Here is a 14674-nt window from a genome sequence, read left to right on the forward strand (position 1 = left end):
CCTCAAGGAAGCAAAGCACCTCAAGTAAGCAAAGCACCTCAAGTAAGCAAAGCACCTCAAGTAAGCAAAGCATCTCAAGTAAGCAAAGCACCTCAAGTAAGCAAAGCATCTCAAGTAAGCAAAGCACCTCAAGTAAGCAAAGCATCTCAAGTAAGCAAAGCACCTCAAGTAAGCAAAGCATCTCAAGTAAGCAAAGCATCTCAAGTAAGCAAAGCACCTCAAGTAAGCAAAGCATCTCAAGTAAGCAAAGCATCTAAAGTAAGCAAAGCATCTCAAGTAAGCAAAGCACCTCAAGTAAGAAAAGCATCTCAAGTAAGCAAAGCACCTCAAGTAAGCAAAGCACCTCAAGTAAGCAAAGCATCTCAAGTAAGCAAAGCATCTAAAGTAAGCAAAGCATCTCAAGTAAGCAAAGCACCTCAAGTAAGAAAAGCACCTCAAGTAAGCAAAGCACCTCAAGTAAGCAAAGCATCTAAAGTAAGCAAAGCATCTCAAGTAAGCAAAGCATCACAAGTAAGCAAAGCACCTCAAGCAAGCAAAGCATCTAAAGTAAGCAAAGCATCTCAAGTAAGCAAAGCACCTCAAGTAAGCAAAGCATCTAAAGTAAGCAAAGCACCTCAAGTAAGCAAAGCATCACAAGTAAGCAAAGCACCTCAAGCAAGCAAAGCATCTAAAGTAAGCAAAGCACCTCAAGCAAGCAAAGCATCTAAAGTAAGCAAAACACCTCAAGCAAGCAAAGCATCTAAAGTAAGCAAAGCATCTCAAGTAAGCAAAGCATCATCTCAAGTATTAGAGCAAGGCATCTTAAGTAATACAAAGTACTTCAAGTAAGCGAAGCACTGCAGAAAGTAAGTGATAGGAACTATATGGACAACTATATGATTGCTTGACATGAAGTACTTTCCATATTTACGCGGGATGCCCTGAGGGGGCATACCGTGTCTAAAAACGGGACGATTTCTTTTTCTTCGTCGTAGCTTCAAATCGGTATATTAATTTATTCATTAAACTCACCCCTCTCCTACTCGGGGTGTATTGTTCTGATTGTCTTCAACAGAAGCAGGCCAATCAAAATCCATTCTTGTCGCTTACATCGCGAGGGAGGGGACCCACTCACCCCTACCTGTGTGACGTCAACGCATCATTTGATCTATTTATTAAAAACGGATTAAATTTGGCACCATATTGTTTATAACATGTTCTGGACTCAAGTGTGCCGTTTTCAAACGGAAATTTCACCATTTTGAAGCGGCAAATCAAAAGAATAACTTCTAAGAAGCACTCGACATTTAAAACGGTAGAAATTGGTGAGTTCATGGCGAAGGAATCGTGCTTTGTTTGACAGTCCTTGACAACGACGCGAGACTAAAAAGAGGTCATTGAGAAGCTTACGTTATCGTAATGGAATTCCACACATTTCCGGTGAAAGTCTGAGTCGCGTAACAGAAGGAAAACAACGTAACGCGATCGTCGTGACTCAAACTATTCCATTAGCAAGGATAGATTTATCAATCGGCGAAGCATACAGTTGGAATAAATGAATGAGCCCCAGCATCACGCGTAATGCCAGTGTAGCAGGCATCTTGTTTTCAATAAAGCGACTGCACTCTGCAGTGGATACTTCACGTATGGTACCTAAAACTGCTTTGTAGCCGCGCCATTGTTTCAAGATGGCGGACAAGTAGTAATTTTTACCAAGCTGAGTTTAATAATAATTTTCAGTGCATCAATGGCAGATATAAAGCTAAGCAATGCACAAAAAGCTCGGATCGAGAGAAATCGCCAGAGAGCGTTGATGCTACGCAATGCTAGACTTTCCAATCGGCCGTATCCAGAGATAAAATCTCGAGATTCTGCCGCAAGTTTATCAACCTCATCAGAGGTGAGCACTGCCAGTCAATCCTCCTCAGCTCGTGTTATTGACACAGGAGGAGGGTTTTTATTAGACCCCGAAGATGAAGAAACGCTGACTGCCGCGCCAAAGAATCTTGTTCAAGAACCAGGTTGGTACTCGTGACAAAAGGGTCGCTGGCATAATATTTGAGAGTTCTGAATTACAGCTTACGTAACTGTTATCATGTTTTCTTCAATACAGCCCCTATACTCGGCGGACAGCAGTTACATTGTGATGAATGCCAGAGAGAGTTCTTGACTTCTTATATCTACAAACATTACGACGTTCTCGTTTGTGATAACTGTAGGTCAGTGTCAAATTAAAAAAAACGCAGTGGCTATTCGTACGGCACCCGTACGGCGACTTGTATTTGCTATTCGTACGGGAGTCCGAAGATTTCATAGGATTTCTCTGTAATTCCTGATTCTCGCTTATCGAAATTATTATATTTACCTTTAGAAGGAATAAGCGAATCCAGTGAGTGCCCTTTCTTTGAGCGAGATAAGTTTGCGTACTCTCTGCTCACTAAGCGAACGAGCCACTCGCGACACTTAAAACTTTTTGCGAGCTACTAACATAAACTCGCACATGTCACGCAACCTCTTAGTACGCTGTAGCTTAAAAATGTGCGAAAAGAATTTCTTATATCTTATAAATAGTTATAATACACTGGCTTGGATCGGGGGGTAAGTGACAACTTGGTAATTCAATGAATTTGAACTCACGTTGGTAATCCCGTACGAATTATTCGCATTTTTGCTATTCATACGGGAATTCTTCTTCCTTCTATACTGTTCTATAGTAGGCGCAGTTTCAGTCATTGCAGTGAAAATTTATACCTGTGTCAGAAGGAGAGGTGTGCTCTGTTATCTTCAACATAATTTCTGTACGGAAATGCGAGTGTCCAATAGGTAAATTCTTCCATTAAGTGAAACTCCCATTTCGCGGCTTTCTGGCCGTACGAATAGCATCACGCAGGTTGGGAATACGGGAGTCCACGGAACTGCTTAATCAGTATACCACCGGTCAGGATCAGTTGTCTGAATTTCTCAACCAGGTTAGCGATTCTTAAATTTAATGATAATTTTTACTGATACTCAAAGGAATCCCAAATGAATAGCAAATGCCAGTCGCTGTACGGTCTCTTCTAATCGCGTGACGTGTGCGTGAATATAGCGCAAAACAATTCCAAGTGTCGCGAGTGGCTCTTTCGCTTAGTGAGCAGAGAGTACGCAAACTTATCTCGCTCAAAGAAAGGGCACTCACTGGATTCGCTTATTCCTTCTAAAGGTAAATATAATAATTTGGATAAGCGAGAATCAGGAATTACAGAGAAATCCTATGAAATCTTCGGACTCCCGTACAAATAGCAAATACAAGTCGCCGTACGGGTGCCGTACGAATAGCCACTGCGTAAAAAAAAAGTAAGCTTTTTATAATTAATTTTGTAGCATAATATGTTAGAAAATTAAGTGTTTTATTATTATTATTATTATTATTATTATTATTATTGCTCCACCTGAATTTCTCAGCGAATGAAATTCTGGGGAACAAGAAAAAGGCACCCTGTTGTCATGAACATCCTTAAATAACAAGGACTGGAACCAGGTTTGTGAGCCCGCGAGAACAGGAACCCCCACCAAACCCATGTATTCACGAAAATCGCTGGGCTCTGAAATCTGGTTCAGGTCATTGTTATCTAAGGCTTTCCTGTTGTCATACTGCTTGCTACCCTGGAAAGAAGGGAGGGGTGGAGGGGAAGGGGGGGCGGCTTCTGTATGTTAGTGATAAGGAGCTACAAATGCGGCAAAGTTTTAAGACCTAAAAAAAGTCCAATTATACTAAAACGAGACTCAAAAATCGCACCAAACTGGAAGGGAAACTGGCCTTCAAAAGAAAAAAACAACAGAGGAAAAGGCCAGGAGTGAGCCAAGTGTAGGCTGCAAGAGGAATGGGGTAAGGAAGGGAGGAACTGTCAATTTTTTCTCGGCATAAAAAAAGATAGTGAAAAACTAAACATCAAGAGGGTGCAAGAGAGTTGTGTATTCACCTTAACTCATTCGTCATGAATGTGATCTATCACAAGCCTTTCATAGACTGCAGTCATTCTATTCAAGCAGGGAGTGATTCACTGAATTTTCTAATGTTAAACATGATCATGTGTCATGAAAAAACTACTACAGCAGGAAGTCTCCATGTCATCAGCACAAAATTAAGCTTATATGTAAAACTGATTCAATTGTTTAACACAAAGTTTCTTTTCCAGCTACCTTTAACGCTATCCTCACATTTTGCCTTTCTCCTGTAGAAATGAAGAAAAGCATGCTCTTATAACAAAAACAGAAGCCAAGGAGGTAGGAAAACACCAAAAGTAAAGGCTGATTGTCATCCCATTACTCTCATTTTTGATGTTAGGACTGTAGCAGTGGTGCATGACTTTTTTCAACTCCTTTTTTTTTTGCAGCAATTCCTGCTTAAAGACTGCGATTTTGAAAGACGACAACCACCTTTGAAATTTATTTTAAAGAAAAATCCACATTACTCCAGGGGTGAGATGAAGCTTTACCTCAAATCACAGGTACCAAACTTCAGAATCCTTTCTTTTCCAAAAAAAAAAATATATATGTAATTAGTTTAATAACATTCTTCCATGTGTCCCGGCACTGTAACATAATAATGTATTTTGAACAAAGGAAAATGTAAATCAATCTTGTTTGAAAAATTTTAAACCAAAACCAAATTTAAACCAGAGCAGTTCCACCACTGTCCATTTGTTATATTTTCAGCATTTTGAGCTCTTACTTGATGATTAGCAATGTGAGTCTTCTCTGACAGAATATTAGGCCTCCTCACTTGCTCTTTCTCTTGGAAATTGACCTCCACTCTCATGTTAATGTCCTTCATGCCAACTACTATTTTTTCTTGAATTCCAAATGCATCAATAAACATATATAGCAGTACATATAACTTGCAGTAATCTGAGATTATGGAGACACTTTCAAAGGTTTTTTTCTTTGTGGGGGAGGGGGGGTGGTGGCACATGCTCCCTCAATTTACGGTGGAAAAGCAATAAGGTAAGCTATACAGCAGTCCCGACACCAAAAATTTTCAAATTTTCTGCACAAAAGACAGAGGGCAACCAACACAAACTGACGATTGCATATTTTTTGAAATGCTGGAATTTGACAAAATTAGTAACTCTTTTCACAGATTATTCAGCGTGCTCATGAAGTGTGGGGAGGAGAGGAAGGATTGGAAGAGGCAAGAGAAGAAAAAGCTGAGAAAAGAGAGGTACAAAAACAAAGAAGATTTGACAAGAAAGTCAAAGGTTTGTGGTTCTTGTAATATGCACCTTCTTTCATTAAAAAAAAGTGGTACTGAATAGTAGCTTTTTGTCACTGCAAATTACCTTGGTTACTATTTTTAGTGACTTCTAAATTAAGCAACTTTTCTCTGACTAAGATTGACTGACTAATGATATTATTAACAAACATTTTGCTACTTGGTCCTCTCATGTTGATCAAATTGAAGACAGTTACCTGGTCAGGATCCAAAATGGATTTCCTCATGGAATCTTTAGCAAGTGATGGAGTTTGTCCATTATGTCACAAGACTTGAGGTGGTGAGAGTCACATGACAAAATGTCATGGTAGGTCACTGGAAATTCATATCCACCGTCTTGGTTTAGGGTGTGGGCCTGGCACTGCATCTCTAATGGCCCCTCTTATTCTCCTTCTACAGTAACAGGTCCCACCCTTAACCAAAATGGTAGCACACTCCTGGCCCCAGTTGTTCAAAGAGCAGAAAACTTTATCCAGTGGGTAAGTTGCTATCCAGTGGATAAAATGTTTTGGTTGGAGTAGATTTTATCTGCTAGGTAGAAGTTTATCCACTGGATAGAGTTAGCTGCTCTTTGAAGAAGCCGGGCCAGGCATATAAGTCATATTGTATCATAACCTATATTGCTTTCTTATTTTACCGAACAGAGCTTCGCCGTGCTGTGAGAACAAGTACGTGGAAAAAAGATACAAGTAGGCATGAACATGAGTTCCCTGAGGCAGGGCAGGAGGGAGGGGAGGTCTATGACGAGGAAACAGATACATGGACAAAAACATGCAAGACATGTGGCTATCAACTCAGTTACGAAAAAATGTAATAAAACAAAATTTGCTTCAAACAATGTACATTCGTGTATATTACAACTGTATTATATTTACAACATTAAAAATACTAAGTTCATATTGAAGTTGAAATTAGTTCTTGAGGGTTCATCTTTGTCTTTCTTCCAATCAAAGGACAAGTTATAAAGCCATCTTCTCTAACTGATTCTTGACTACAGAGACTATAGTTCCAACCTCAGCCATTGCTCCAACACCTACAACATATGAATGCTTTTGTTTAGAGCATCAAGTAGAAAACATAACTCAGTACACCACAAGGCTGGCAAAACCTGTTGGCTGGTGGTTTTATTTTGCAAGTAATAATCAATTTAACCATGACAAAACCATTACCACAATTGGCCAAAATTCCTTTGTAATAGACTCATTCTGCCCTGTTGTTGTCTTTAAAAATTTCAGTCCATGCAAAATCAAACTGGAAATTATTTTCTTTCAAATATTTCACAGGCCATAAATTTTTAAGGAAACTATGAAGTTTAATTGGAATTCCCAGAGCAGTAGGAAAAAATTCCCTGTGTGTGTGTGTGTGGGTGGAGATATTTTCTAGAAGAGACACAATCTTCCATGGAATAAGAATCTCAAAAATTTTACAGTTAAACAATTAAGTGATAATCGCTTACTTTGGTGCTAGTAGAAGAGCTTTAAAACAGGATAAATAGCATTTTACCTGTGTCACCACAAGCTAGGGTCTTTTTGATAGGTGGAATATGGGTATAGCCCATACTAATAAGGCACTCAACATGCTGTGAAGTGATGGGGTGTTCCCACATGAAAGTGTTCATCGCTGGACAGAATAACAGTGGCTTCTTGACATCCCATGCACGAATTATGCAAGTCTGTTATCAAATACAGAAATAATGTGTTACTAAACAAAGGCCTAAGGATGCAAAGAAAGTTGTGTGGTCACTAAATAAAGTGGAACTGCAAACCTTCTACAAGTAATTGGAACAAAGTCTTTGTAATTTTCACTCACTAAGAGGTTGTCACACAGTCCATTGGCAATCTTGGCCATTGTGTTAGCATCCAATGGAGCGATAACCATAAGATCTGCCCAACGTCGCAGCTACTGAAAATAAATGCAAGCACCAGTTTTAAAAGAGTTCTACAAATAAATGTTGTGGCATCTACAATCCTGGCCAATATTGGTTTCAGGACACTTGGCGTTTTTCACAAGTTTTGTTGTGAAATTACACAACTATCGATAGTTTAAGGTCTCAAAAAGAATCTTAGAAACTTATTTCCCCTGCCCCCCCTAAACAATGTTTAAGTTGATAAAATGTATAAGATTTTCAAGCCATGTCTGACTCCTGACTCTCAACATTGCTCTCAACATTGTTTAGTGGGGGGGGGGGGGGGGGGGGAAGTATTTTCATGTTTTAAAGTAAAAAGAGGCCAAGTGTCCCAAACGTTCTGGCCAGGATTGTACGCTAAGTATGAATACACTTGGCCTTATTCCTTCATATCCTGCCTCTACCCAAGATGTTCTCATGCTTAGCTTGATGCAACTGCAAGATATTATGCATTTAGCCCCAAAACTGAAGTTTAAAGCAAACAAACAAGCATGCAAAAATTGAGGCCAGTAGCTTTCAATCCATTTTTCCTAATGGGGTTTGTTACATCAGACCTACCTCTTTCACTCTTTTGTTAAAAATTGCCTAAAGTTTCAGTTTTTTGTGTTCTGTTTTTTGTTTCATGACATTACATTTCAATGACATAATTTAAATTGCAAAAATTTAAGCATTAGTCAATTCCAACAGTGCCCATCCCCCCCCCCCCCCCCCAGGCCGACCCTTGGGAATTAAGATTTTTTGAAAATAAACTGGCCATTGCCCCACCGCCGGGACAAAATAGTTGTTCAAATGCCCCAGGGTGGTGGCTCAAACATGTCAAAAATGTTTTATTTTCTTCGTTTCTCGACTTACTTTCAGTAAAATCTAAGCTAATTCAGACGAAATTAAGCCCTAGCTGGGTCTTGTTTCCCGCAGTTAGTGCAAAAATAGGTCATTCTACAGCTCTAGCGTCCCATTTTATGTCCAATCTAGAAGCATTCAATAAGAAACGTACTGTATTTGCCGATGAATTTGTCATTAAGAAAGCGACAATGCTGTAGGGTGAAAAACGTGAGATGGTCAAATGCCCCGGGGTAATTGGGTAGAAGGCTAATGCCCGACCCCCGGGACGGACAGTGTGGGAAAATGCTCCACTATTGCCCGGGGGGTATGGGCACAGCTGGAATTGACTGATGCATTAATGTTAATTACCTCGATATGTAGAACAGGATCCTGCATTGAGCTCCATGTCTGTCAAAAACAAAAACAATTCCATAATCACCTGAATCTAAAATACCTCTCATGGAACATTTCTTAAAGTCCTTAAACTGATTCGATCTAGTTACAAACACAAGTGCCTGTACAAACTCATCAGCTATATTTTTGTTTTAAAACTAAATTATGTCTTACCTCCCACTCATGTGTGTCCCTGAAAACTTTCACAGGAATTTTATCCTCATCAAAGAAATGAGTAGAGTGATCTGTAGCAACAACTTGGATATTTGGCTATTGCAATAAGGAGAATAAAAAAATATATGCTTGATAAACCTTTAAAAAAATTGCACAAAAAAATACTAATTTTACTAGAAGGACTTCTCAGCTGCAGCATATGATGAGGCAAATTTTATAAGCTTTAATACACTATTACAATGTGCATATACGAACCTTTGGTTGTAGGATAAGTAGTTCATCCACAAGTTTTGATAATTTTATGCTCGCTACGCTACCAGTAACTCCGACAAGAATGTTTTTATGCTGTTTCGTTGAAGACAGCACTTCGTCCGCCATTTTGATTGTTATTATCATAAAACAGCCGCTGACCATACTATTTGTAGTGCCAAAAATAGACTAAAAAAACTGTGCAGGGGTAGGTAATCCGAATCGACTGTTTTTAACATTGAATTTCACACAAATGTGCGACAAATACGAACATCTTATAAGATACGTACTTTAATAAGTATATGCCTCTAATACTCTCCAGTCTGACATGATGTACCTATCATCGCCATCCCCTTTAGGGGGAGGGGGAGGGGCTCTTTATTAGTCAAGAAACCGACTGTGGGCAAGGAGGCCTTTGATGGGAACTTATATAACGATTTAATTGATAATTTGCTTAGCAAGGAGGGGGAGGGATGAGGGCGGTTTGTGGGGGCCTTTGCAAAACAAGAAGCTAATGAAGGGCAAACAGACTTCTCGGTACATGAAGTTTCCTGGGCTCATACTGTGCTCCGTGCTCTGAAGAGCTCGACAATGGCAGATTCTCATGTCAGCTCAGGTATTGCCATGTAAATCCATCCAATGCTCCAGCGTAATATATATGAGACGGGGTGTGGTACCACAGTTCTTGTGGTGTGTTAAAACGAAGACGATACCAACCAAGAGCCCGGCCTGGTTATTTTTTTCTGTGATGACTCATAGAGTTTCTTTGTGGTGCTAGTTAAGATAGTACAGCACTTGGCCTCGGCAAAACGTCTGTTTACACTGATTTCTCAATAAAGAGTAATTTATAACAGCTTGAGAATTTTGTGCAAATTACAGCATGCTGAACACAGCCTTTTCTGAGTGTGGGAAACTGATGTCAAATAATTAAGTCCATGAAATTTATTTTTGAAGTATTTCTGTCATTTACGAATATTCATCTCCTTAAAAACACTTTGAATATTTCTTTCTGCTTTTTCTCCCAATCTCGTTTGCTGCCTGTTTCATTTGCTTTGTGGGTTTTTCTTGTTCTTTTTCCGGCACTCCACTCTGGTACAATCAGTTTTCCATGATTTTTTTTGCGATACATCCAAAATCCTCCTCAATGCTTTCATTTTCCTTGGCACTCGCTTCAAAGAAACACATGTCGTAATCCTCTGCTAACTTCTCGCCTTCCTCGCGTTTGACAGCTCGTGGTTCTTGCAAATCGCATTTGTTTCCAACCAACAGTCTTCTGACATTTTCTTTAGCGAACGTCTCCCCATAGCGGTCCGATAGTAAGATACGCTGATGGCGTGAAAATGTTCCTGCCTTGCTGTATCCCAGATCTGCGGCCGTTGGTGATTGCCTTCTATCTCAATGCTGCGTAATTTGACATCAACGTGCCCAATCATGGAAGTGTACGTCTTCTTGACAACATCTTCCGAGAAACGCCACACCAGACTTGTTTTTCCCATGTCAGTATCTCCAAGGAGCAAGATTTCGAACGCGTGGTCAAAAACTGGTGAACTTTTTATGTCCTCAACTTCTATTTTTCATTGCATTTGCTGGATTCTCTTACTACACCCAGCCCCGGAGTATCCAATCGATAATCGATACCAATCAATATCAATTAATCGATTGATATTGATAATCGATGACCAATCGATGGCGAAGATTCTTGTGGTTATCGATTGGTATCGATTATCAATACCAATCGATAGATAAATTGGTATCGATTGGTATCGATTGTTGCAGATTGACGGAACCGGAATCGACGCATAGAAAACACAACTTTGTACGCAGTAATTGTAAACACATTTCATTTTAATGTTATAAGGGGAAAACAATACTCTTTTCTAGTTCTTTAACGTTAACGCCCCGTCCACAGAAATCCGGGTTTTTTTTTTGACAAATTAAAAGTTTGTCCCATGGGCAAGTCTATAGACTTCAAAAAACGGAAAGTGGTTGAATCGTGCCTTCACAGAAAAATTCTGGTAGCAAAAGGAGCAAATACAATAATCAAGTTATGAGAACAGTACACCGAAATAAACAATGTGTGTCTTTTGAATAATTTCATGTTTGTTTGCCCGGATTGTTTGTTACGGTTTTAATAATAATAATAATAATAATGAATGTAGTGGTCAAAGAGGATCCACAAGCTCTGACTGTAAGTGGCCGAGCTGTCCACGATGGTTCACAACTTTAAACTTTGCAGTGAACACTTCACCGACGTTCACCTCAAAACGGCAAAGATGATAGCCTTTGACGATGCACCTAATATTCAGTAAAGCCTCTACCCGGCCGTCTTGCGTAGACATTATGACACGAATAGGCAATGACGGGCAAGTGGGTAATTCGAGTACACGTGCAACGGGGTATATTCTTTGCGTTGAGAAGACTGGGTCGGAATTTGTTTTACCAATTTCGTCCCCAGGGTGTCCTAAAAATGGCGGATGATCGGACAGGTAGCGTGCGTGACGTCTGTTTGAGGTGCTGTCAATCGATAGCAATCGATGAACGGTTTTTGTGTGGTTATCGATTGGTCATCGATTGGCCGATACCAATCGATACCAATTAACTAATTTTATCGATTGATCGATTGAATTTCCGATTATCGGTTTCCATCGATTGGATACCCCGGGACTCAACAGAAGACCAAAGCAGTTTTGTTAGCAGCAAGTGCACTCACTGGCACACGCAATTTTAGGGGATCTGAATGGTCAACTGATACATCAGCAACTCAAATTAAAATCAAGATGCAAGTTGTCACAAAACCGAACGGAATATTAATGAGGGTCATTAAATTTATTCCTTCCAGTTCTTACGGAGGAGGCTGAGGGGAGTACAGTCAACTCCCTTTACTGCGGATACCCTCGAGACCGCGAGTTAGTGTCCTTAATAGCGAGAGTCCGTAATAGCGGATTATCGAGGCGCAATAGCGAGGTGTCCGCAAGGCGAGAGTTGACTGTATATCATTTCAAGTGAATATCCTTGGATTCTCCCAGCCATTCAGTTAATTATCTGTTCTTATTTTCCCCTCTTGTTCCAGTAGCAAAAACAAAAAATAGTTAGTTATGCTTGAATAACGTTACAATCGCGCCAATCAGAAATCCCATTCAGAAGGGCGGACGAGTTTTCAAAATCGTCGCGGCATCATGGTGGTCCCTTCTCTCCTCTCAACCCTCCCACTCCTCCCCCCCCCCCCCCCCCTTTTTTTTTTTTTTACTCTACTCCAAATTTCCCCCAGCGTCCAAATATCGAAAAACAGAAAATTCCGCGGAAAAGCTTGCTTTACAGGCTTCTTATACATTAAACCGGCTGAAGGAGATGACTGATACCCTTGGCTGAAAGAGAAGCTGTTCATCTACAAGTGGCCAGGAACTTTGATTAGAATGTTTTCATTATGCTTTTATCATATAATCAGCCGCTGATCACACTATTTGAAAGAATAAAAGCATCTGTGCATGGGTGAGGGGTGGGGTGGGGAGGTGATCTTTCTCGAACAGTGTGGTAAGGTAGATGGAAATCGACACACGCTATTAAACAAATTTCCTGCGAAATCGCGCAGAATATCGCCTGACACTTAGCGACGGGGTCGTAGGCAGGGTTGGCTAAAATCAGGGGACATTCCGCAAGATTGAGCCGGAAATTTTTTCCTTATTCAACACGTTGATAACAAAGCACAGTCCATTGCAGAAAAGCTGGAGACGATCTTTATTTTGCCAATTTTCCGTCGACGAATGACGAACGACGAATATTTAGTGCTGACCAAGACCATATTTGGGCAGTGTTACAAGGTGTTGAAAAATAATTTTTCTTTTCTATACTACCCGGCAGAATTAAGTAACGGGAGAATTCCTTAACAAGTAAATTTCGCGCAAACTTTGTGACAAAAACTGAATTTGGAAAATTTGTTGACATTACAAATGAGAAAATTTTAATTTTAAAGCTTCTGGTAGGTTGCGCATGCGATGTATTTGTGCATAGACAAGTCTTAAGCTGACTGACAAGATAAATTGTGAAGAGAACCCTTGCTCAAACCTCGGAGACGAGGCAGTTCTTTGAATGAGTCCTAGTTTGAGGTGATGTAGTTTGAAACGGAATGATACTGAAAGACTGAAGACGAAGGTTTGAAAGCAAAATAAAATGTAGAGTGCCGACAGGCAATGATACTCTCGTTTTTCAGTTTTTAAGGCATTTCTATCGAAATTCCTGAGCGATTTCACTGTCAAATGTTAGTGTGGGAAACTCCGTTTAAAATGCTTAAATTCAAGTATCTAAATTAAGCGCTGCTTTTATCATGTTTAATCCGTGCTTTTTTAGCCAGATAGATCAGTTGGATATTTAAAGAAAATAATTTACAGACTTAATTTTTTGAGTCAGTAGCTAGTCAGTCATAACAAAGCCGTACTTCGCGCTGCATTTGCACTCCTTTTAAAACAACGTTTAAATTGGCCAGCTGTTCTAAGCTGTTCTTCATCAAACATTTATCAACTGCGTGCTGCGTTAAGCAATGTAAACAAACGTTTTGCCGTAACAATATGCTGTATGATCTTTTGACAACACGATGAAACCGAAATAACTATGAAAATACTACTGAAATGACTGTAGTCCTACTGTAACCAAATTCAAAAAAAAAATTAATCCTTCGTTTATGAACAGCCATCTGCTCCTCAACAACATTTTGAATCTTTCTTTCTGCCTTTTTTCCTAATCTCGTTTGCTATTTCTTTTGTAGGTTTGTCTTGTTCCTTTTTACTCCATTCTGGGACGAATTTCTTCATGATTTCTTTGGTGATACATCCAAAAGCCTCCTCAATGCTTTCATTTTCTTTGGCACTCGTTTCAAAGAAACACATGTCGTAATCCTCTGCTAATTTCTCTCCTTCCTCGCGTTTGACAGCTCGTGGCTCTTGCAAATCGCATTTGTTTCCCACCAACAGTTTTATCACATTCTCTTTAGCATGCTCATCGATGTGGCGCAGCCATTTTGCAATGTTCTCAAACGAACGTCTCCGTGTGATATCATAAACAAGCATAATCCCCATAGCGGTCCGATAGTAAGATACGCTGATGGCGTGAAAACGTTCTTGCCCTGCTGTATCCCAGATCTGTAGTCGTATGCGCTTGCCTTCCAACTCGATGTTGCGTAATTTGAAATCAATTCCAATCGTGGAAATATACGTCTTGTGGAAAATATCTTCCGAATACCGCAACATCAGACTTGTTTTTCCCACGCCAGCATCTCCAAGGAGCAAGACTTTGAACATATAGTCATATATTTCACGATTTAACAACTTCTTCTTTGCCATCGCATATGCTGGATTCCTTACTAGACTCGACAAAGCGTCAGAATAATTTTTACTTGTCGCACGTGCAGGTGGCACGCGAACACTTAGGCTTCCTGATTGGTCAAAAATGACGTAAGGAACTGCACTTTAATCAAAGGTGTGAGCTGTCTCAGAACCAACAGAATGCAATACGAGGATCATTGAACTTATATCTTGCAGTTTTTGCGGAACAGCAAGTACATGCCATCAGATTCCCTCACTCATTTGATTATCATTTTTTATGTCCTCTCTTGTATTCTAAGATTGATTAACAGCCATTATAAAAAGGACTGATTATTTTCAGACTGGGGCGTTAACCGTATCTTTCACTTTTGTTGGTTTTAAATTTCAGTTGTTTTCAACTTTTCTGTATTTCTTCTATTTCATAGTCCCTTCGGTATCCTGTTCGGTAAAATGAAATTTATAAACAGAGATATAGACTTTAACAGCTATGTGAACACTCTCCGCCCAGTTGCCAAAAAAATCCCCTCCGATGGTAGAAGTTATTATTTGTTTTTTTTATTATTATTTATATCGACGCTCTTT

The 14674-nt window shown here is 39.7% G+C and overlaps 2 protein-coding genes and 2 pseudogenes across 2 annotated transcripts; 1 reads left to right on the forward strand and 3 right to left on the reverse strand.

The window, feature by feature from the left end:
- Positions 1-1602: 1602 nt before the first annotated feature.
- LOC146468185 (DNA repair protein complementing XP-A cells homolog) lies at positions 1603-6130 on the forward strand. Its single transcript, XM_085124898.1, has 6 exons — positions 1603-2000; positions 2093-2198; positions 4200-4245; positions 4356-4469; positions 5102-5219; positions 5878-6130. Exons 1-6 carry the CDS (start codon positions 1727-1729, stop codon positions 6045-6047), a joined length of 828 nt encoding a protein of 275 aa, XP_084981024.1. The 5' UTR covers positions 1603-1726; the 3' UTR covers positions 6048-6130.
- On the reverse strand, positions 6028-8913 carry LOC146468186 (phosphopantothenoylcysteine decarboxylase-like). The gene is made up of 6 exons (XM_085124899.1): positions 8784-8913; positions 8529-8624; positions 8331-8369; positions 7043-7132; positions 6737-6905; positions 6028-6266 (listed from the first exon to the last, which is right to left on the reverse strand). Exons 1-6 carry the CDS (start codon positions 8904-8906, stop codon positions 6193-6195), a joined length of 591 nt encoding a protein of 196 aa, XP_084981025.1. The 5' UTR covers positions 8907-8913; the 3' UTR covers positions 6028-6192.
- An 848-nt stretch (positions 8914-9761) lies between these two features.
- On the reverse strand, positions 9762-11116 carry LOC146468187 (ras-related protein Rab-13 pseudogene; annotated as a pseudogene).
- Positions 11117-12203: 1087 nt separating this feature from the next.
- LOC146468188 (ras-related protein Rab-10 pseudogene) lies at positions 12204-14386 on the reverse strand (annotated as a pseudogene).
- Between the last annotated feature and the right edge of the window lie 288 nt (positions 14387-14674).

Source organism: Pavona decussata, unplaced genomic scaffold (genome assembly GCF_977016875.1).
Source record: "Pavona decussata unplaced genomic scaffold, jaPavDecu1.1 SCAFFOLD_133, whole genome shotgun sequence".
Lineage (NCBI taxonomy): Eukaryota > Metazoa > Cnidaria > Anthozoa > Scleractinia > Agariciidae > Pavona > Pavona decussata.

Coding starts and splice junctions, on each gene's coding strand:
- LOC146468186 (XM_085124899.1), bottom strand. CDS start 8,906: ATGGCGGACGAAGTGCTGTCTTCAACGAAACAGCATAAAAACATTCTT. Junction 8,370..8,528: donor GGGACACACATGAGTGGGAG/GTAAGACATAAT, acceptor TGTTTTTGACAG/ACATGGAGCTCAATGCAGGA. Junction 6,906..7,042: donor GACTGTGTGACAACCTCTTA/GTGAGTGAAAAT, acceptor ATTTGATAACAG/ACTTGCATAATTCGTGCATG.
- LOC146468185 (XM_085124898.1), top strand. CDS start 1,727: ATGGCAGATATAAAGCTAAGCAATGCACAAAAAGCTCGGATCGAGAGA. Junction 4,246..4,355: donor CAAAAACAGAAGCCAAGGAG/GTAGGAAAACAC, acceptor TTTTTTTTGCAG/CAATTCCTGCTTAAAGACTG. Junction 4,470..5,101: donor AGCTTTACCTCAAATCACAG/GTACCAAACTTC, acceptor CTCTTTTCACAG/ATTATTCAGCGTGCTCATGA.